The sequence below is a fragment of the Sorex araneus genome, chromosome X (assembly GCF_027595985.1).
Source record: "Sorex araneus isolate mSorAra2 chromosome X, mSorAra2.pri, whole genome shotgun sequence".
NCBI classification, from domain to species: domain Eukaryota; kingdom Metazoa; phylum Chordata; class Mammalia; order Eulipotyphla; family Soricidae; genus Sorex; species Sorex araneus.
The window spans coordinates 370,802,926-370,824,842 of NC_073313.1; the positions used below are offsets into that span (position 1 = coordinate 370,802,926).

The window sequence follows — 21,917 nt, forward strand, 5'->3', positions numbered from 1 at the left end:
GCGGCTGCCCCGACGCCGCCGCCGCCATGCGAGTGCTCGCGCGGGCCGGCGCGGCCGTGCTGGGCGGGCGGCCGTGGCGGGGCGCGGGGGTCCCGGGGGGCGGCCCGGCGCGGGACGCGGCCCGGCGCCCCAGCTCCGACGGCGCCGCGGGGACGGCCCTGCTGCGGCACCTGGCCTACAAGATCAAGGCCAGCGGCCCGGTCAGCGTGGCCGAGTACATGCGGGAGGTGCTGACCAACCCCGCGCAGGTGGGGCTGCAGCCTGGGCGCCCGCCGCCCCGAAACTTAATTTCATTTTTGCTCTTTGGGTCACTCCTGGCTCTGCACTCAGGAATCACTCCTGGCAGTGCTCGGGGGACCCTATGGGGTGCTGGGAATCGAACCCGGGTCGGCCGCGTGCAAGGCCAACGCCCTCCCCGCTGTGCTGTCGCTCCAGCCCCGCGATAATCTCAAAACAACAAATCTAAATATTGTACGCATGTTTCCTTTTGGATCACGCCCGGTAGTGCTCAGGGGCTGTCCCTGGCTCTGCAGGACATACTCCTAGCGGTGCTTGGGGGGCCTCGGGGGACCCTGTGGGATGCCTGTGATCGAACCCCGGTCGGTGGTGTGCAAGGCAGACGCCCTCCCCGCGTGCTATCGTTCCGGGGGGGCCCCCCTCCCACCGAAATTTTAATTAAAAAAAGATTTTTGGAAAGCTGTCTTTAAGAACGTTCCGGGGGAAAAAAAATCACTGTTTTTCCCCATTTTCTTTTTTCTTCCCCTTAGGGCTATTACATGCACCGGGATGTGCTCGGAGAGAAAGGAGATTTCGTGACTTCCCCTGAGATCAGCCAGATCTTCGGGGAGGTACGGCCAGTGCGGACCGCAGGGCTCAGAGCTGTCGAGGGCGCCACTCCGGGTTCGGACCCGGTGCCCGGCTTCCATCGTGTTCCGTGTCCTGAGGGACCGGAGAGTAGCGGGGTGGGGGGGGGAGGGAAGCACATGGGAGCTGGCATGGGAGACAGCGTCCAGAGGAACCGAGGAATGGGAGGCACGGGGCGAACGCCAGAGGGAGGGAGGCTGGCGCTGGCGGAGAGAGGGGAGAGGGAGGGCCGGTGCAGGGAAGAAGGGGAAGGGCTGGAGGAAGAAACGCAGCAAGACCGGCTCCGTGGTCAGTCTCCCTTGGGGAAACTCTGGTTTCTCTGCAGAAAGTCTAGTTTGTTTGCTTTCCCGAGGAGACTTTTTCCCCTTGATTCGGAAGTAGGACGCACTACACGGAAAGGGGCCTGGATCTAGTCATCAAAAAGCCCATTCGGGCTGGGCGTGCATCCTGGTGAGAGCACAGGCCTCGAGGTGCAGTGCCCCGGGTTCGATCCCTAGGGACTCGGCGCCTTCAGGAGTGGCCCCTCCCAGTAGCAAGAGTGTGTGATGCTCCAGAGCCTGGCGTGGCTGAGCGGGAGGAGTCCCCCGTGGGACGGCGTTTGTCCCGCCTGCCCAGCTGTTCCCTCTGTCACCGAGCGGCAGCTGCCTTTGGGTCACTGGCCCTGTCACGGAGCCTCCTGAGGGGTGTCTGTCGTGGCCCGGGCCGGGGCAGCCCTGGGGTGTGTGCTGGCCGTGTGTCCGTGGAGGCTCCCGTACCCCTGACCCTCGCCTGCCTCTCTCCTTGCCGCAGCTGCTGGGGATCTGGTTCGTGAGCGAGTGGATGGCCGCTGGGAAGCGTCCTGCCCTCCAGCTGGTGGAGCTGGGCCCCGGGCGGGGCACGCTGGCCGGAGATATCCTGAGGGTAGGTACGGGGACAGCCCGCGCCCGGCGGGGATGCTTCCCGGTTCCGCTGATCTCCAAATGTCGTGGGTGCCCGGACCTTGCAGCCCTGCACCTTCAGGGCTGCTCAGCCCAAGTGTGATGGCAGGAGAATGTCACAGGGGAGGACTGTAACGGGGGGAACCGTCAGGGAGTGTTTGACCTCTGAGTAGGAGGGTTCCGTGTTCCAGCAATCGGAGCCCGCGCCGTGCTCGTTGACATGCCGGAGCCCCGGGTCCGACCACCAGCCCCTCACGGTCCCTACCTCCTGCCGGAAGTGGCCAAGAAATGACAAGACGGACGGTGCCCCTAACTGCAGTTCTTTTCCTCACACACCCGGCCGGGAGGGTAGTTAGTGAGGAGAGTCAAGGCAGACACGGGGGCGCTTGTGGCTCTAAACCCGGAAACTTCTGGCGTGTCTCGCTCACGCGTGGCCCCCCTTGGTGCTCAGGTGTTCGGGCAGCTTGGGTCAGTGCTGAGGAACTGCGACATTTCCGTCCACCTGGTGGAAGTGAGCCAGAAGCTGAGTGAGATTCAGGCGGCAACGCTGACCGACGGGGCGGCCCCCCTCGAGCAAGCGGCCGACGCCCCCGTGTACATGAAGGGCGTCACCAAGTCTGGCCTTCCGGTGTCCTGGTACCGAGACCTGCGAGATGTGCCACAAGGTGCAGGCCTTTCTGCAGCTGGGGGCCCGGGAGCACTGCTCCGTGCGCAGTGACAGTGGGGCCCGCGTTAGAGCGGGTGGACTTGGGGGGTCCAGTGAGGGTTCTAGAGAAGAGTGTGGGAGAGGGGTTGCCTGACACCAAGGCACGGTGAGTCTCGCGAGAGCCGAGGCAGGAGACAGGTTTCTGCTTGCCCAGCCGGAGCAGGGGTGCAGGGGAAAGGCCCGCCGGGCCAGGACCCGCGGGAGCTGGCCCTGCCCTCTGGGCGTCCGAAGGGGCTGTGGAGTGAGAATCCCGTCCTTTCCCTGCACACGCCCAGGCCCTCGCCTGGAAACGCAGAGGATGCAGTCTCGAGCAACTCCGGCAAACCTGAGGTCGGGTTAAAGCCGCGAGTGTCGAAGGCTGAGACTGCAGACGGCTGCGGGCGCGGGTTTGTGGCAGTGGGAATCCGCCCGGGCCTTGTTCAGAAGTGCCGGCGACGTGCCCTCCGAATGCCGACGCGCTCCCCGTTGCTTCCCCACAGGGCACAGCTTCTATCTCGCGCATGAGTTTTTTGACGTCCTTCCCGTCCATAAGTTCCAGGTAGGACTGGGAGGTCACCTCCGGGACTGAGAAACGGGTGTTGCCGCTGGCATCAGGGTGCCGGGAATCTGGACGCGTCAGAATGCTCGAGAAGCAGGGCGGCTGTCGGCCAGGGGTGCGAGCGGGTCTGGGTTCTCGGTTCTGCTGGGGCAGAGGCCTGTGCAGGGCTGGCCGGAGTGTGAGTGTTTGAGCCGCGAAGGTGGGAGTTTCTCGGGGTCCCCCTGGGGTGCCGCAGGGGCTGGTCTGGATCCGGAGTGAGTGGGTCCAGGCTTCTCCCTGGCCCTCCGGGAGGCCTCTGCACTTAGTGGTTTCCAAATTTCGGCGCTTTCCTTGGTGCAGATGTGACCTCCCTCGCTGCCCGTGTCACCTGCACGTCACTCGTGGTGTCTGCCCATCCCGTAGAGTGGCAGGCGGCAGAGCGGCGTCCCAGGCATGCGGAGAGCACTGTGGCCCGGGGCTCGGCAGACCGTAGTCCTTCCCTTGTGGAGAAACTAGTGGTTGGTTCTGATGCAGCTCGCTTGGAGAACGAACCGGCCCGTGCTAACCTTCCTGTGCTGTTCCGTTTAGAAAACACCCCAAGGATGGCGGGAAGTCCTCGTGGACATTGACCCGGAGGGCTCGGATAAACTGAGGTTTGTGCTGGCGCCTTGTGCCACCCCAGCGGAAGCCTTCATACAAGTAGGAAGAAGTTCTTTCCTCCTTCACTTCCCACCCCGGTCCTCAGGGGCGCGGGGGCCGAGGGGGCCGTCCTTAGCTTGCCCAGCAAGGCCTTCCAGCACCTCGGGCCCCGGAGGGGACACGAGCCCCTCCTGGGAGTCGTGGTCAGCGCAGCAGTGTTAGCTGAGGACGTGGAGCGTTCTCGCACCCAGACAAGACCTTCGGGAAGGCTGGTCGGCGCTCTGGGCTCCTGTTCCCTGCCAACCCGGGGACCCGTCTCGGTGGGGGTGGGGGGGTGTCGGGGGGCTCAGAAAGAGCCAGTAATGCCGGGTCCCCCAGGAGTGGCCAGGCTTGAGGCCCCCCCCCCCCCCCATTCCTTTCCCCTCTCCCTGGGCCTTTCCTGGGCGCTTCTGCCATAAGTGACTATTTTAGGGGCTGGTGTGGGGGGGTGACTCCCTGGTAAGATGTGTGTTTCTGGGGCTGGAGCGATAGCACAGCGGGTTAGGGCGTTTGCTTTGCACGCGGCCGACCCGGGTTCGATTCCCAGCATCCCATATGGTCCCCTGAGCACTGCTGGGAGTGACTCCTGTGCATCACTGGGTGTGACCCAAAAAGAAAAAATAAAAGAGATGTGTGTTTTTGGTTTGGGGTCCACATCTGGTGGCGCTCATCTCTTACTCCTGGCTCTGCACCCAGGGGTCCCTTCTGTTGGGGCTCAGGAGGCCTGTGGGGTGCTGGGGCTTGGCTCTGGGTCAGCAGGGTGCAGGACAGGCGCCCTGCCCTGTGCTGTCTTCTCTGGTCCCTGAAGCGGTCATTGAAACTTGCTCTGCAGGGTCTAGAGCCAAATAGTAGCTTTGCGCTTTGGGTGTTTTTTTTTCCGTATTCCGGCTCCCGTAGCGAGGAGCGAATCATGAGCTGCCTTGCTCCCCTGTTCCTGGGCTGGGTGGGCCGCTGTGGCCCGTGTCCCTGTGTGCAGATGGGGGGCTCGCCCGCAGCCTGGGGCTTGGCCGCGGCAGCTGACCGCAGCCTTCGGAGCCACTCGTGGCCTTGGGCTAGCCGCTGACTTACACGGGTCGGGCCCGGCAGGCAGAGTCGGCCCTGAGCTGCGAGAGGCCCGTGTGCAGGATGTTCGCCCCGTGCCGGGCCCGTCAGCGGGACGTCGAGGCGCAGGCCACGCCTCGCTTTGCAGGGGCCGCCAGGAGGGAGCAACGGCTGACGCCACGTCCCCGGTTCCCGGGTGCTGCCGCCTCCTGGCCTTCCCTGCCCAGCTCTCCGGCAGTCTGGACACGCTGGGGCCCGGCCTGCTCTGGAGATTCGGGCCGTCACGGTGGGCTCTGGGACCCCACAGCAGGCGGCGCGGCGCGGTGGCGGAGGGTCTGCCCGCTGGCGGTTCCCGTGCCGGTGCCTCTGCGGGGGCCAAAGTGGGGTGTCCCCGTAGACTTCCCAGGGCCAGGGTGTCTGCGGGGGGCCGGGCCCTGCACGCCGGCGGGGAGAACTGGCGAGGCATGTGGCGGCTCCGTGCGACTGACGCGCTTCGTCCCGCTGCCCGCCCCAGCCCGACGAGACCCGGGAGCACGTGGAGGTGTGCCCCGACGCGGGGGTGATTGTCCAGGAGCTGGCCCAGCGCATCGCCCGCGACGGAGGGGGCGCCCTGATCGCCGACTACGGCCACGACGGGACTAAGACCGACACCTTCCGGGTAGGCTCCGGGGCGGCGGGACCCACAGGGCTCTCCCGGGGCGGGCGGGGTGGCCCTGCGCCTTGAGGCCAGTCGCAACGGCAGTGCGCTCCTGAGGAACGGCTCCCGCCAGCCTCCGGAGAAAATGCTGGAAACGGCGCCCATGTGCCACCAGCGCCGCCCACCAAGGTGGCCTGACAGACACAAAGTCCCGGCGCCTTAAGTTTCTCTTTTTGTTGAAAAATACTGTTGCCACTTTACATGTTTGACCTCCGTCCTCAGTCACCCGGACCTTCCTGTCAGGTTCTCGGCATGCTTTCCTCCTCCTCGGACGCGGCCTCTTGACTCTGCTCAGCCCGCCTTTCTTTTTCTCCTTTTCTGGGCCACAGCTGGTGGTGCTCAGGGGTCACTCTGACAGTGCTCGGGCCACCCCCTGCAGTGCTGGGGAAACCGTGCGGGGTGCCGGCGTCCGGTCTGAGGCGGGCGCAAGGCAAGCGCCCTCCCCACCGCACTGTCGCTCCCGCCCCCCGGCGCCTTCGTTAGAGTGTCTGACCAGGATCGCTTCACTGGTGCTGCTGCTTTCCCGACCCGGCGGTCGCTTTCACTGTGTGTGAGGGAAGCGGGGATGTTCTCTAAAATGCTGGCCCAGGCTCGGTCCCGGGGCGCGGAGGGGAGCACACTCTGGCCACGGCGGGGTGGGAGGGGCAGGGAGCCGCTACTGGGGTCTGTGCGCGCCTGGTTCCACCGACACGTTCTGGGATGACAGCACTGAACGAGCACTGGCAACGGAGCACTGGCAGCCGCAGCAGGACGGGCGCTCACTGAAAATGTTGTTCTAGGGCTTCCGTGACCACAAGCTGCACGACGTGCTGGTGGCCCCGGGCACCGCCGACCTGACGGCGGACGTGGACTTCAGCTACCTGCGCAGGGTGGCCCGGGGCCGGGTGGCGGCTCTGGGGCCGCTGCAGCAGCAGGACTTCCTGAGGAACATGGGCATCGACGTGCGGCTGAAGGTGTGGCCCGGCCTGCGCTCCGGGGGGCAGCAGTGAGGGGCGAGCAGGTCCGGCACCCCCTGGGCTCCCCAGCTCGGCCTCTGCACCCTCTGCAGTTCTAAGCGGTTTCCTCCGCAGGTTCTTCTGGAGAAGGCAGAAGAGCCGGCCGTGAAGCAGCAGCTGCTCCAGGGCTACCACATGCTCATGGACCCCCAGCAGATGGGACAGAGGTTCCACTTCTTTGCCTTGTTGCCCCTTGAGAGGCTGCAGGGCCCCGGGCAGTCGGCCAGTGGGCGCCGCCATCGGGCGCCGTCCTCCGCGGGCTCCGTCGCTGGGTTTGGCGAGCTTACCTGGCAGTGATGGTTCGGGGTGGACTTGGCCCGAGTGTTCCTGAGGAGCCACAGTAAAGGCAACAACGTTTGACACGGGGCAGGTAAAATGACTCCTGAAATACCGGCTCCTTACGGCCAGCAGAATACCTGCCGTGTGACAAGCGCTGGGCGTGCAAGGTTCTCTCGGTGCAGAGGAGTCCGCTCAGCTTACTGAAGATGACGGGTTTCCTCTCGTAATAAAGACAGACACTTGCTGTGCATCTTTGTTTGTCTTTTAATTTGGGGGCAGGGGGTTGGCCCAGCCTGGCTAAGATCAGTGGACAACATGGGGTGCTGGGGATTCAATCCCATGTCACCACACGTGAAGCGATGACCTCACCTGCTGGACTGCACCTCCCTGGCCCTTGGTTTTATTATTTGTTTTCTGGGTCACACCCGGTGATGCACAGGGGTGACTCCTGGCTCTGCACTCAGGAATTACTCTTGGTGGTGCTCGGGGAACCATTTGGGATGCTGGGAATCGAACCTGGGTCGGCTGTGTGCAAGGCAAACGCCCTCCCCGCTGTGCCATCGTTCCAGCCCTGGCTTTATTTTAAAAAGGAATGTGACGCCGGTTCAGTAAAAAGCCAAGCAGGCCCTGTGCTGGAGCAGCCCTGCGCATAGCACACAGCTTTGCACGGGGCCAACCCGGGTTTGGTCCATGCACCACAAATAATCCCCCAAGTCCTACCCGGAGGGAGCCCTGAGCACCACCCGCCATGCTCCAGGAAACAAACTGGCCATTTGCAGGGACATTACAGAGATTTATCCAAACGCTATTTTTATTTTTGTTTTTTTTGTTTTTTCTTTCTTTCTTTCTTTCTTTTTTTTTTTGCTTTTTGCGTCACACCCAGCGATGCTCAGGGGTTACTCCTGGCTTTGCACTCAGGAATTACTCCTGGCAGTGCTTGGGGGACCATATGGGATGCCGGGGATTGAACCCGGGTCGGCCGCGTGCAAGGCAAACGCCCTACCCGCTGTGCTATCGTTCCGGCCCCTCTTTTTATTTTTGATGTTTTACAAAGTTCATGGTCGTTGGCTCAGGTGTTGTGTCCCCCCGAGCCCCCGCCACTGTGCTCTTCCCTCCAATACCCCAGTTTCTCCCCCTCCCCGGCCCCGTGTAGGCACATTTACATTACTACCTACAGCATGGCCCTCGCTGGGGTCTCTGAAGTTCCTGAGGACTTGCTGAGCTGCCCCGAGCTGGCCGAGCCTTCTCTGTTCCCGTTTCCGCTCACCCTGGGAGCTGTGAGGCGGAGGCAGCAGCGCGGAGCTGGGCCGCGTGTGTGCCGGGAAGTCGGCGTGGGTGGGGCGCTGGGCCTTCCTGCAGGAAGGGAACGTGGCCCGCTCCGGCCGAGAGGGCCCCGGACACTGGGCCCACCTGGATGGTGCAGCAGCGGCGTCTGGGAGCAGCCCTGGAGCCGGGCTGTGGTGCTGGCAGAAGTCGGGGCGAGGGGCTTCCCGCAGGGCAGGACTTGGCCCAACCCCGTCCCGAGAGGGTCTGGGGATCTGGGCCTGCCTGGGACGGCTCAGCAGGAGTGAGTCACATAGACAATGCTCCGTACAGTATTTATTAAAAATGCATCGTTTAATAAAGTGAGTGCAAGAGTTCCAAGTAGCTGTGGCTGCATTCTGGGCTGGGAATAGCTCCCTCAGAAATGCTCGGCGTGGGAGAGCACAGGGGTCAAGAGGACAGCGGCTAAGGCACTTGCCCTGCACACTGCTGACCCTGGTTCAGTCCCTGGCACCCCCGGGTCTAGCCCAGAACCGCTTCCCTAAGCTTCTGTGAAGCAGCAGGCCCAGCAGAATGCCCCACCGGGCTCCTGTGGGAACGGGGGCTAGTGACACAGTGACGTCCGCGCAGGCTTGGTCGCGCCTGTTCTGTTGCTCACGAAAAGCAAACACTGCCAACAGCCACGTTCAGGATTCCTCCCGGAAAAGGGTGAAGCGGCAAAGCACCCAGCTCTGGAGGGTGCGGGCCGTCACCGCCGGGGGCCGGCTTGCTACTCGAGTGAATTCTCGCAGATTTCCAACGGCGTCAGGCTTTTGATAATTCCATTTTGGGGTCATAGTTCTTCTCTCACTTGATGCTGATACCAAGGAGTCTGAGCAGCTGCTGCATTCGAAGGGCTGACGTCTCTCCTGGCGGCTTCTCTGTCCCAGGACAGGGACTTGCAAGGCACCGCCCAGCCCGGCCACGCCCACCAGCCCTGCCCCTCCGCCTGGCCACGCCTACCCAGTCCTGTCCCTCCCCTCCCGGTCACGCCCACAAAACCTTGCCCCTCCCTCCTGGCCACGCCCACCTAGCCTGTCCCTCCCCTTCTGGCCACACCTACCCAGCCTGTCCCTCCCCTTAGCCACACCTCCCAGCCCTGTCCCTCCCCTCCTGGCCGCGCGCACCCACCCCCACATTCAAGCTTTCTCTCCAAAAACTTAGCTGGGAGAAATTTCAGAAGATGCAAAAACCCAGGCTGAGTCTTCCCAGTTATTTGTGGCTTTTATATTTAAGGAGGAAGAGCTAGGCAAAGCCTCCTAACTTAGAAGTTTGAAAAATGGGGGGCTGGAGCAATAGTACAATGGGTAAGGGGTTTGCCTTGCACGAAGCCGACCCGGGTTCCATTCCCAGCATCCCATATGGGCCCCTGAGCACCGCCAGGAGTAATTCCTGAGTGCATGAGCCAGGAGTCACCCCTGTGCATCGCCGGGTATGACCCAAAAAGCAAAATAATAATAATAATAAATGTTTGAAAAATGTACTTTGTTAAGGTTAGTCTCCAGACAACAGCAGTCCCTGAAAAATTGGTAGTTAGAACCTTAGTTCTAAGAAATGAGACCTCCAGATAATTGCCTCAAATTCCATATAAAATTATAATAATGAGGTGGTTTTATTTTTATGCAGTTCAAGAAATCAGTGTTCTTAAATATAGTATTACTTTCATTTACATTTACTATATCCAAAATAGTTCTCTTACTAAGGCCTGGGAAAATAATACAACCGAATAATATTTTCTTTGGATACCTCAACAAGAGATAGTTTTCACATGGAAAACTACGGTAATATGGAAATACATTTTATTATCAAGTTTCTTTGAGGATATTTACAAAAAGTGGGATGTAACAAAAAATATAAAAATGTACTAAACAGTGTCATTATAAACTATTTTGTACATTATAAAATGTCTCAAACAACTAGTTCTTATACAAACACAACTTCAAGACAAAAAAAGATTATATAGGCCGCCTGGCACCAGAGTGACGGCCGAGTCCCGGCCCCCCAGACAGCGCCTTGCCCGGAGATGCCAGGGACTTGGTAGTGGGCTTCACGGCTGAGTGAGAGGCTGGTTCCACAAGTCGAGTGAACGACATCATTCCAGTTAACCTCTGAGTCAGACCTTGGGGGAGCTGGAGGCTGGCATCTGCGGGGCTGGCTTGGCTCACCGACAACCCAGGTCTGCTGACTGCAAGTGTCTTGCTCTTTTTGGAGATTGAAAAGTATAAAAAGATTTACAGTGCTCACTGAGGAATGGAGATGCAGAGAGCGCTCGCTCATTCTGTTCGTGCGTGACCAGTCTCAGGCTCTCTAGGGGGAAACGTGGTTCCTAAAAGCCCCAAAACCGTGGAGGGGCAGGCGCCGCCTCTTGGGCCGCCCTGCCCGCCCTAAGATGCACCCTGGGCCACGTGCATGGCAGCCCGCACTGGCCTGACGACCCTCACCAGCTCTGACGACCCCCACATTGCTTGGCTCAGGGAACCTCCTGCAAGCTGGCGCTGGGCTGGGAGGTCTACACACGCCTCGGGGACCCCAACCCAGCCGCCAGGGTGCGCCCCCACACAGGAGGGGCCAGTGAGACGTGACGGAATAGCCCGGGCCCCACTCTCCCGGCGTCGGGGAGGACCCGAGGCAGCCTCGGGTCAGCCGGACATGTGGTGCCCGGGATTTTACACGCAAACCATGGGGATCGGCCTCAACTCCAGTGGGCTCTGGTCACACACAGTCACTGGACTCTACTTTGTCTTTAAAAAAAAAATAGCCTACAAACAGGAACGGGGAGATAAATTAAGTGCCACTATTGTACTAAAGTGGAGGATTAGGAAAAAGTACAAAAACCAGTTATTGCTTAGATTAGGACAACTCGGGAGAAGCTGGTTCCAGGCGCGCCTGCTCCGTGCGCCCCCTGCTGGGCCCCCGCGGGAACTGCAGGGCCGGCCTAGGGGTCCTCGTCCATGTCGTCGGGGTTGGGCGCCATGATGAAGTGCTGCGGGTAGGCCAGGTTGTGCGTGCAGGCGTGCACCTCCCAGCGGGCGTCGTCGCTCTCGTGCGTGATGTAGCGCTCCCCGATGCGCGTCTCGAACTCGCGCAGGTCCAGCCACGTCTGATAGTCCTGCGGGAACAGCAGCGACCGGGGCTGGGGCCTCGGCACCCCACGCGGCCCGGCCTGGGCTCCGAAACAACCACCTCGTCCCCCTGGCCACCGAGTGGACAGCACCTCCGGGAAAGCGCCGGCCCCGCACCAAGTCCCATTTGTAGGACGGGCACGGGCGGTCCTTCGGCAGCCTGGAGCCCTGCAGGGGGCTGTACTGCCCCAGGCACCCCGTGACCACCTGGCCACCACCTGGCCACACCTGGCCCTCGTGCCCCGCGGCGAGAACACGCCGTCAGAGCCACTGGATGACCCCCTGGATTGAAAACATTTCTTCCCAGCTAACGCTCCCTCTACTTCCTTGGAAAATTCATCTGCGGGGGGTTACTCCCGGCTCAGTGCTCAGAGGTCCCCTCTCTAGCCTGCAGAGCCTCTCCAGGCTGGCCAGGCTGGCTCTGGGCAACAGCTTCCGGGGTGCCTCAAACGGCCTCTGATCTCTGCCACGTCAACAAAAGCCTCCCCTGGACGTCCCTCCCCTTGGCTGCGGGCATGGGGGCTAGGGGACCGGGGGGGCTGCACTCTCACTGCAGTGCTCGCCGGGACTCACAATTCCAAAATCAAAGTTTAAAAACTGAGACGCCTGAGTGGCCACGATCCAGAGACTCACTGTCCTCTCTCGGAATAAAGCGTGAAGCGATGCTGCCAGGGCCACGCCGGTGGGCACCCGGCCGGGCTGCTCCAGAATGCCCCGGGGGGTGGGTAAGGCCCCGCCCCGCCCCAAGGGACCCAGCCCCGGAGGCTGAAAACCTCCAGGACCCAAGTGCCACCCTGCTCAGGGCCGCTCTCCACACGCTCCGGCCGGGCCTCACCCACGAGTCAACCTACTCGGGGATCACCCGGCCATGGTGCGACGTCTTGCACCTCACAGCACCCATGCTCCAAGAGCACCACACTCACGGGGTTACAGCAGAAGGCAGCCACTCTTAGAGGGAAACACGTTTTTTACAGACATATACATCTATACCTATACATTTAAGCACACAAGGCTCAATCCCTGACAACATATTAGTAACCTCCTATAGGAGGACTTAGTGGCCCCTGGGTGAAATACAGCAATCTTCACCCACTCTCCTCTAGGGAAAGTTTTTTGGAGCATATTCAGCAGTTCATTCATAACAATACAAAATAAACTATTTCAGTTCTGCTTGGGGCAGAGGTTGGAGTTCAGGATGGAAACATCCAAAGCATGGTGGTGGGATTGGTGTGCAAATATTAAATGTAATCAAATATTGTGAACTGTCACTGTCAGTCATCCACTGCTCATCGATTGGCTCGAGCGGACACCAGTAACGTCTCCACTGTGAGACTTGTCGTTACTGTTTTTGACATATCGAATACACCACGGGGAGCTTGCCAGGCTCTGCCATGCGGGCGGGATACTCTCGGTAGCTTGCCGGGCTCTCCGAGAGGGGACTATTTTATAAAAATAAAATTATAAAACAATTTAAAAATCCAAAAAAATGAGACATTTGACCAAGGAGATGCGGCGCTCAGCCGCCGGGAGGTGAAATGCACACGCCCCTCTCAGCTCGCCTCCAGGGCCCGGGTTCCTTCCTGGCCACCCCCCCCCCCCCGTCCTTGCAGCCCCCCGGGTGTCCCCGGACCAACCTGCAGCCAGGGGTGGCTGAGCGACTTGTCCACGCTGTAGCGCTTCCGCATCTTCACCTGGAGCAGGTTGTTGATGAGGTCGATGGCTGCGGAGGGAGCAAAGACGCGTGAGCCGGCAGGACGCTGCCCGGGGCTGGGGGCGGAGGGGCTCTGGGCGCCGCTCTGCACGGACACGGCACGGGGTGGACGGGACCCTGCACGGTCGGGCTGGGGACAGAGGGGCCAGACTGCGCCCTGTGCTGTGCGGTGGATCGGGACAGCGCCCGGGCAGCAGGCTGGCGTCAGCTGCTCTCCGTGCGGCCTCTCTGGCCCGCACAAGCGGCCCAAGTCACTGCATTCTTCGGGGACGGCTGGGCCACACCCCGAGGTGCTCAGGCCTCCCCCTGGCGGGCTCTGGGACCCTCTGGGGTGGTGCCCGCGATGCAACCAGGGTGGCCTCGTGCCAGCCGGTGCCTTCTCCTTGGCGCTGCCGCCAGGTTTACTCCCAGTGCTCCATGCGCCCGGATTCTTGGATCTCTGGAGACTGAGACCCCCAGCCGAGACCCTCACAGAGGCACGGCCCACGGCCCGGGGTGGGAGACTCGGGCGGCTCTGCAGCCACGGGCATCCCAGACCCCAGCCCAGACTCCCCTCGGCCGGGGCCCAGGAGACGGCCGGGGTCGGCGCTGGCTCTGCACGCGGCCTGCCCGGGCTTGCTTCCGGGGCGCGTTGGTGTGGACCCCAGCAAACAGCGGGTCTGCACGCTGCTGAGTTCTGGCTGCCCCAGGAGCAGCTGCCTTCCCTGCACGTCCCCCCCGGACACACACGTCCTCACACACGTCTGGGGCCAGGGGACCCTATCCGGCGACTGGGCCTGGTACTTTCCGGAAAATCACCAGTTCCAAAGGGCTGGCCAAGGCCCCGGTGTGGGGCCCCCACGGCAGTGCTGCACACCATGGCCCCGAGCAGTGCTCGAGGGTGGGGCGCTCTTCCCAGCAGCGTGGGTGAGGGCGCCGGCCCGGTGAGGGGCGCGCGGGCAGGGGTGCAAGCCCTCACACCCACGCTGGCACGGACGGACGCAGGGGAGTGAGCGAGGGTCAGGGCCGGGACCTCCGAGCCCTGACTCGGAACAGAAGCAGAGGAGCGGCCACGGCAGGCAGAGCCGCCCAGAGCCTCCCCTCGCCACGGCCCGAGGTCTACGGGGACAAGCAGGGGCCCGGCCAGGGGCTGCAAGCAGGGCTGGGCCTCAGGAAACAGGCGGTCAGAGAGTGACCGCCACGTGCCAGCCTGGGCCGGGCCCGTCCAGGCGGCCCGTGCAGACAGGGCGGCCAGCGGGGCCACCGGACACGGGGCGAGGGCTGGCGGGCGGGCGGGAAGGAGGGCAGCGGGCCGCGCTCGCACCTTCGCCCGAGATCTCCCTCCACGGGTTCGGGGGGTACATGAAGGCCGCGTTCTGGATCTGGTCGTTGATGTCCTCGTCCTCGTTGAAGGGGAAGGTCCCGCTGAGGCTCACGTAGACGATCACCCCCACGGACCACATGTCCAGCGAGCGGTTGTAGCCCTTGCTGCGCAGCACCTCGGGCGCCAGGTAGGCGGGCGTGCCCACCACGGAGCGCCGGAAGGACTTCTCGCCGATGATGCGCGCGAAGCCGAAGTCGCACAGCTTCACCTGCGGGAGAGCCGGGCGTCACCTGCCTCTGCGCAGACAGCCACGCACCGCCCGGCAGCCCGCCAGACTCGCCCGGCCCCGCCCAGCCCCGCCCAGCCCGACTCGCCCCGCTCAGCCCCGCCCCGCTCCCACCGACTCCCCGCTCCCACCGACTCGCCCCGCCCAGCCCCGCCTGACTCGCCCCGCCCAGCCCCGCCCCCCACCGACTCGCCCCGCCCAGCCCGACTCGCCCCGCCCCCCACCGACTCGCCCCACCCAGCCCCACTCGCCCCGCCCAGCCCCGCCCAGCCCCGCCCAGCCCAGGGAGCTGGCTCGGCCCACGGCCCAGGCACACACAGGCCCACGCGCACTGCGGTGTTTCTGCTTGTTCGCGGGCTGTCGAGTCACGTGGCCGGCCTCTGTGCGGGGCATCTGGGCACACCGGCCCGCCCCTGAAGCGAGGGAGCCGAGGACCCTTTGCCGTCTGGCTTGGGGAGAGATCAGGGCACTCAGGGCGCCGGCTCGGGGCCAGAGAGCACCAGGGCTGCATCCTCGCCGTGCACACGGCAAACACAGGTTCCATCCCCGGCTCGGCAGAAGGTTCCTCCGAGCACGGCGCAGGGTGACGCCCGAGCAAAGCGTGAGCCCCCCGCCCTGCTGCACGTGGCCCCCGAGACGGCTCAGCCTGTGCCCAGCCTCTCCCATGCACGCTAACCGCACGCTAACCGGCTCGTAACGAAATCAGGCTGCGAGAGGCGACTACTCATCTGCCCAGCGGAAGAGTGAAAGGAGAGACTGCTGGACACATGCTTTCTGTGGGCCGAAGAAATAGGGCAGCGGGGAGGGTGCTGGCCTTGCATGTGGCCAACCCGGGTTCTATCCCCGACACCACATGTAGTCCCCTGAGCACCGCCAGGTGTGGCCCAGAAAACAAGACAAAAAAGTCTCCTGTGACGGCAGAGCCAAAGGTGGCGTGTGAGGCGCGGAGAGCCCCCAGGGCCCGGGCGAGGGGCCGGCACAGGCCGAATGGGCAGAAGGACGCAGCCTGGGGAGGTCCTGGCCCTCCGGCTGCAGGGCGGGGGTCTGCGGGGAGCACGGGCACACCCCTGCCGGCGTGAGACCCCGCTGGAGGCCCGAGCAAAGCTGCCGGCACTCGGGCTGGGCCATATAAGGACCCTGCAGCCCCCGCAGTCAGGGAGGGAGGCGGCACCACGTGTGGCGGGGTCACAGAAGCACATGCTCGAAGTGTCATGCACGGGCACCTAGAACCACTGCCGGTGCCACTGGCCACCGTTACTGACTCTTTCGACTGTGCAAGGACGGGAATTACTTTATTCGGGGACGCGTGTGGCTGTGCTCAGGGGACCACACGCAGTGCCGGGGGTCGAACCCAGGTCAGCCACGTGCGAGGAAAGCGCCCTGCCAGCTCTCTGTCCCTCTGGCCCCAGGAGGCGACTACTTTTACGGATTTTTTATTTTGGGGGGGCAGCGGGGTGGAAATCTCACCTTGCAGTGCTCGGGGCTGACTTCTGGCTCTGTGCTCGGAAATCACTTCCTGAGTGACTCAGGGGACAATATGGGCTTCCGGGGACCAACCCTGGGCCGGCCACCTGCAAAGCACTACCCCCTGACTGCTAATCAATCCATTCCTCTCCCCACACTGCCGCGGGGCCCCTAAGCCACGCGGGGTAGTCAGCCACTCTCAGACTGTAAGTGTTCGGGTTCCAGAGACGTTTCTGTAGGGCACGGATCTATTTTGGAAGCGTGCAGCACCCAAGATACTCAAAATGAGCGATGGAATAAATGGCCCAGCGTCTGCCCCGGCAGGCAGGTTTGAGTGCAGTGGGGAAGTTAGAGCAAAGCAGAATGCCCGGAAGTAGAGAGTACTGGGGAAACCACCCGCCCTGGAGGCAGGGTGAGGACTGGGGGTGGGGGTGGGGGGGTATATACTGGGGACACTGGTGGCGGAAAGTGTGCCCTGGTGGAGGGATGGGTGTTCAATCATTGTACAGCTGAAACTCAAACATGAAAACTTTGTAACTGTATCTCACGGTGATTCAATAAAAAAAAAAGTACTGTGGAGTTCAAGGCCAATTCAAACAGCTTAATCAAGGGCTGAATAAATAGCACTGCTTCTACATGGGCCGGAGTGACAGCACAGCGGGTAGGGCGTTTGCCTTGCATGTGGCCGACCCGGGTTCAATTCCTCCATCCCTCTCGGAGAGCCCGGCAAGCTACCGAGAGTATCCCGCCCGCACGGCAGAGCCTGGCAAGCTCCCCGTGCCATATTTGATATGCCAAAAACAGTAACAACAAGTCTCACAAAGGAGATGTTACTGGTGCCCGCTCGAGCAAATCGATGAACCATGGGACGACAGTGCTACTCCTACATTAAAAAAAAAAAAAGCCACTTTTAGGCAGTTAAACTAATTTGCATCAGGACCCATGCTTTTTGTTTTTGTTTTTTTTTTTTTGCTTTTTGGGTCACACCCAGAGATGCACAGGGGTTACTCCTGGCTCATGCACTCAGGAATTACTCCTGGCGGTGCTCAGGGGACCATATAGGATGCTGGGAATTGAACCTGGGTTGGCCAAGTGTAAGGCAAACGCCCTCCCCGCTGTGCTATCACTCCAGCCCCAGGACCAATACTTTTGACAAAAACAAAATTTATCCAAGTGAGAAACCCCGTGTGGGCTCCGAGCCAGGGACGCTGCACACATGGGCAGGCCGGGAAAGCCCCTCACACGGGTGGGAAGGGTGTCTGGACAAGCCCTCAGGGCCGAGAGCCCCGTCGGCTCCCGTCATGGGCAGGAGCTGTGACCATGCCTGTGCTAAGCCTTATTCCCAGCGGCCGGCTCAGTCCGGATCCAACAGGACCAGCCGGCGAGGCCTGTCTGCAGAGCGGAGGGCGGTGACGCCCACAGTGGTTGGTTTCGGCGACCATCACGGTGCCCCCCTGCCCGCGGCGCTGGGCTCTGGCCACTCTCACCTGTGGGAACGGCTCGGCCGACGCCAGCAGCACATTCTCTGGCTTCAGGTCACAGTGGACGATGTTCTTAAAGTGCAGATTCCTCAGAGCAACAAGGATCTGTCGTTAGAGGAAACAATTTGCCTTTTAAGCGCCCGGAGAGGAAGGAGCACGAACCCCCCGTCCGAGCCCACCCGGTGCGGCTGGCGCTCACGGGGCCGGCGCGGTGCGTGCGCGCGGGCACGTACCTGCGTCACCATGAACTTGGTAATACGTTCCGGGAGGCGGCTTTTCTCGCTGGACAGAATCATTTCCAACATGTCCCCGTGCAGCTTCTCCATCACTACAAACACTCGCTCTGGGGTTTCAAACATACATTCCAGGTTTACAATCCCAGGGTGGTGCAAATTCTGAAGAGTTGCAGAACATTTATTTGACCGACTGAAGCAGAGAAGCAGTTTCAACCCCACATACATCTCTCCCACCTGTGCGGATGACCGGGCGGGGTGGGGTGGGGCGGGGCGGGGCGGGGCGGGGCGGGGCGGGGCAGGGCAGGGCAGGCTGCACCATGTCCAGTGCCCGCGGACACGCGAACCTCCTACCCCCTCCCCCCGCAGTCTCGGGCACTGGGGCAGGGGAGCTGCGGGCACTCGGATCCTTGCCAAGGGCACGGCCCGGCCCGGGCGCCTGCTCACTCCCCCCCACCCCTGCTCCCTTCTCAGCTCCTGCCAATGAGTTCTGAAACGGGCCGTGGGGCTGTTCCCGCTGACGAGTGCCCCGTCCTCTGAGGAACACACACAGGCGGACACGGCAGCCACGCTCCAGGACGCTCCAGGGCCAAAATGCTGGGGTTAACTTGTGGCTTTGCTTTGGGGGCCACACCCAGCAGTGCTCAGAGGTCACTCCTGGCGGGGTCTGGGGGCCGTGCGGGGTCGGCCCTGCGCTAGGCCAGCGCCTGGGCCCTGCACCAGCTCTATCCGGGGGGTGCGGGGGCGTCCGCCCGCCTGGCCTCGTGCTCCTGGGCTTTACTCCTCAGAGGCACCTTCCGACGCCGCCCCCTGCCCGAGGGGGCCCAGCCAGGCGAGGGGGCAAGGGGTCGCCTCTGGAGCGGGTGTTTGAATGCGCCTGGATTCCTGCTGTGCCCACTGGCTGCAGCGTGGCTGTGCCGGCCCCCACAGCGGGGCCGACGAGACCCGGGTGCAGGGGCTGTGGGTCGCTCTGGCTCAGAGCCCGAGGTCTGCTCGGGGACCCCCACCCCGCCACTTCCCTTCTCTTGGTCTGGAGTCCAGCATGTTCCACCACCGCGGGGTGCCCGAGGCTCAGCTCTGGGACTGGCCCACCCCCCACACAGGGTGCTGGGGGGCCCCTGAGAGCAAGTCCCGGGTGGGTGCCTGGGAGTGGGTCTGCCCTGGATCCAGGCCTCCCTTGGTGACCCGAAAGTGGTGTTTGGGAATGTTCAGGGAACGGGGACCGGCAGGCAGCATGTAGCAGCCCGATGCTTCTCCGCCAGCCGGGGGGGCCCAGGGCTGGGTGAACGGGACTGGCTGGAGACCCCCGGGGGGGAGACGGGAGCCAGCGGGACCCCAGGGGGAGATGAGACCCCAGGGGGAGATGAGATCCCAGGGGAGGAGGTGGGGCCCTGGGGGAGGTGAGAGTCTGACGGGGGAGGTGGGGCCCCTGGCAGGGAGGGAGATCGGGCCCCGAGGGAGGCCCCATCTGTCCCCACAGAGCCAGGAGGTCCCTGCTGGGCCGAGGATGAGGGCGCTAAGTCTCAGCCGACCCACGAGCGCGAGTGTCGGGGCAGTGCTGGGCTGGGCCCAAGCGCGTGCGGTACTTCAGGGACGGGTCTCGGTGGGCCCTAGTGCACCGGGCAGTGGACTCCACTGGAAGGGGTCTGGGTGTCCCCTGAACACAGCTCCCCGAGCCTCGTGGGGCACCTGGGCCCTGAGCGAAAACCAGACCACGCTGACAGGCAACGGCCCACGGGTCCCTCTGTACCTGGGGCGCGGGGGGGGGGGGTGTCAGGCACTCAGCCAGGGGACACCTGACTGTCCTACGGGGGTGAGGCCACACCTGGTGGCGGCCCAGACCCCAGCCTCACGCTCGCGGGCGGCAGAGCCAGTGCACCGGCTGCCACCTGACACGGGTCCGAGACCTGCACGGACGCACAAGACCAGCGGGAGCCCCTCCCGCCGCACCTGCAAGATGGCCACTTCGTTGCGCAGCTGGCTCTCCTGCTTGGTGGGGAAGCGCATCTTGTCGATCACTTTTATCGCCACGTCCCTCCCGGTCTTGCGGTGCTTGCCTGTCGTCAGAGCAGGACAGACAGACGGTCACCCCGGGACGCCCCCCGCAGGCTGCTCGCGCCTCTCGCCAGCCCACGTTGCTCCTCCAGATTTGACCCTGAGAGACGAAGCCCCTCGGCTCCACAGCCCTGAGACCCCGCCTCGCTCTTCGCCACGGCAGAGAGCACCGCGCCCGAGAAACTCAGCCAGCACCGCGCCCCGCTCTGGGTGCGGGGGCGCCAGTCTCGTGCTCCGAGCACTGCTTCGAGAGCACTGCTGCAAGACCATGCCATGCGCAGAGACGGGGACACGCCTGTGGGGGGCGGGGACCCCTCCCACGGCCCGAATCACGGCTTTCCACGCATGTCACACGGGACCTGGACCGAGAGCAGCCAGCGGCCACAGCCAGGCTGCGTGGGAGCTGAGGGCGGGTCCGGGGGACCGGGGGATGGACAGACTGACCAACAGGCACGCAGGAATCCAGGCCGTCACACCTGACTGACCACTCGGGGCCAGAACGGCTGAAGGACGGAGCCTGGCCCGGGAAAGGCTTCAGCTGACGGGCACAAGTCGGGTCTCAGGTACCCGGGAGGCGGCCACGCCCCCCCACCCCCGGTGTCCAGGGTCCTGCACGGGGGTCCCTGCGCCCTGGCACACAGGGCAGAGGCCACAGTCACTCACCCCCATACACGATGCCGAACTGGCCGGACCCCAGCACCTCGTCTGCAAAGATCTGGTACACGGAGCTGATGTCCTGTGGGGAGGGGAGAGGGTGTGTGACTCGGGGGCGCGTGTGATGGGGGCAGGGTCCGCCTCGCCGAGGCCCGGCACAGACGCCAACCGGACACCAGCGACGTCCTTTCGGAGGCCGGAGTGTGACGGGCTCCCCGTGTCCGGGGGGCGTCGGTCTGGGCCCCCTGGGAAGGGCAGCGAGCGAGAGGACAGCGGGCTGGAGCCTCAAGCTCCGGCTCAGCGCGGACACCTCGGGCCGGGCAGGGCAGCAGAGGGCAAGACGGGGGGCGGGAGCGCGGGCACCTCCCCGAACGCGCCGGCCCGGAGTCCCGCAGAGTCAGCCCCGCGCCGCCTGGGTGGCCCAAACCCCGAAGGAAAGTGAAGCAGAAGTGAAAGGTCTGAAACGAGACTCGTCCCTGGTCCTCCCCCCTCCCCCTCTCCTTCCTCGTGCCCGCTGGCCGCGGGGTTGCTGTCCGGAGTCCGGCCACTCCCCTGCCTGGACGGGGCCCCGCTGCACGGCTCTCCCAGGCCTTCCTCTGTCCCGGTGGCCGGCCTGATTCCTACCTCGGGGGCCACAGGGTGAGGGACGTGACACCCGTGAAGCGTGTGTGTGCCGGCCAGGCCGTGAGAGCTGAGACCCTCGCACACGCCCGTGTGCCAGTGGGTGTGCCAGGGCCGCTCAGGGGACGGGGCCGGGCCCGCACGCAGCTGCTCTCTCTGGCCCGCGCTGCAGAATCCCCAAGAAAGCTCAGGGCCTTCCGCCACGTGCGTTTCTCACTTATTAAAAACGTTGCTCTGGGGGCTGGAGCGACAGCACAGCGGGGAGGGCGTTTGCCTTGCACGAGGCTGACCCGGGTTCGATTCCCAGCATCCCATATGGTCCCCCGAGCACGGCCAGGGGTGATTCCTGAGTGCAGAGCCAGGAGTAACCCCTGTGCATCGCCGGGTGTGACCCAAAAAAGAAAAAAACCCAAAAAACAAAACCCCTTGCTCTGTCTCCTGAATCCCTCCACTCTTTCAAGCTTTGTGATGACCTGAGCTCTGTCAGACAGACGAGACCGAACAGGCTCCTGAGGCCCGAGGGGAGTACGAAAGTGTCTGTCGATGAACAGGCAAGCGGCCCCGCGCGCACGCCAGGGCCAAAGGCAACAGGGGCTTCCCGCGCCCCTTCCTCACTGCTCCGGCGAGGGAGGCCCCGCCAGGAAGCCTCTCAGAGTCTGTCCCCAGCCCGGGGCCCACTCAGGGGCTGGCGATGCCCCCGGGGTCCAACGCCGGGCTGCGGCCTCTCTGCGGGCGCCCCGGGCTGAGAATGGACTCCAAATATTTACATGCTGAAGCGGTATTCTTCAGCCAGATGCGAACAGGAAGCCTCTAGGCACTGTTCTCACGCCCCACACGAACCCCGGGCTCCAGCTGTGCTCACACAGCCACTGTCTCCTCACGGCCACTGTCACTGTCACAGCTGTCTCCTCACAGCTGCTGTCTCCTCATGGTGACTGTCTCCTCACAGCCACTGTCTCCTCATAGTGACTGTCTCCTCACAGCCACTGTC

General features: G+C 63.3%; 2 protein-coding genes across 3 annotated transcripts in view; one reads left to right on the plus strand and one right to left on the minus strand.

Moving 5' to 3' along the window:
* Window positions 1-26: 26 nt before the first annotated feature.
* Window positions 27-6,944, plus strand: NDUFAF7 (NADH:ubiquinone oxidoreductase complex assembly factor 7). The gene is made up of 9 exons (XM_004616100.2): window positions 27-248; window positions 768-848; window positions 1,654-1,764; window positions 2,233-2,446; window positions 2,967-3,025; window positions 3,593-3,703; window positions 5,238-5,381; window positions 6,200-6,373; window positions 6,491-6,944. The coding sequence occupies exons 1-9, from the start codon at window positions 27-29 to the stop codon at window positions 6,710-6,712; spliced, it is 1,338 nt and encodes a 445-aa protein (XP_004616157.2). The 3' UTR covers window positions 6,713-6,944.
* A 2,640-nt stretch (window positions 6,945-9,584) lies between these two features.
* PRKD3 (protein kinase D3) overlaps window positions 9,585-21,917 on the minus strand; it is a 47,605-nt gene continuing 35,272 nt past the window's right edge. For both annotated transcript variants that reach the window (XM_055122861.1, XM_055122862.1), the window contains 7 exons: window positions 20,315-20,387; window positions 19,547-19,653; window positions 17,597-17,758; window positions 17,370-17,468; window positions 14,133-14,400; window positions 12,753-12,838; window positions 9,585-11,105 (listed from right to left, as the gene is read on the minus strand). In XM_055122861.1, the coding sequence (XP_054978836.1) occupies window positions 10,932-11,105; window positions 12,753-12,838; window positions 14,133-14,400; window positions 17,370-17,468; window positions 17,597-17,758; window positions 19,547-19,653; window positions 20,315-20,387 (969 nt within the window). In that variant the 3' untranslated portion in view covers window positions 9,585-10,931. The remainder of the gene's footprint in view (window positions 11,106-12,752; window positions 12,839-14,132; window positions 14,401-17,369; window positions 17,469-17,596; window positions 17,759-19,546; window positions 19,654-20,314; window positions 20,388-21,917) is intronic.

Excerpts from the sequence above, each read along its gene's own strand:
- NDUFAF7 (XM_004616100.2), top strand. The coding sequence starts at position 27 with ATGCGAGTGCTCGCGCGGGCCGGCGCGGCCGTGCTGGGCGGGCGGCCG. Across the intron at positions 2,447-2,966 it reads CCTGCGAGATGTGCCACAAG|GGCACAGCTTCTATCTCGCG; the intron begins GTGCAGGCCTTT and ends GCTTCCCCACAG. Across the intron at positions 3,026-3,592 it reads TTCCCGTCCATAAGTTCCAG|AAAACACCCCAAGGATGGCG; the intron begins GTAGGACTGGGA and ends TGTTCCGTTTAG.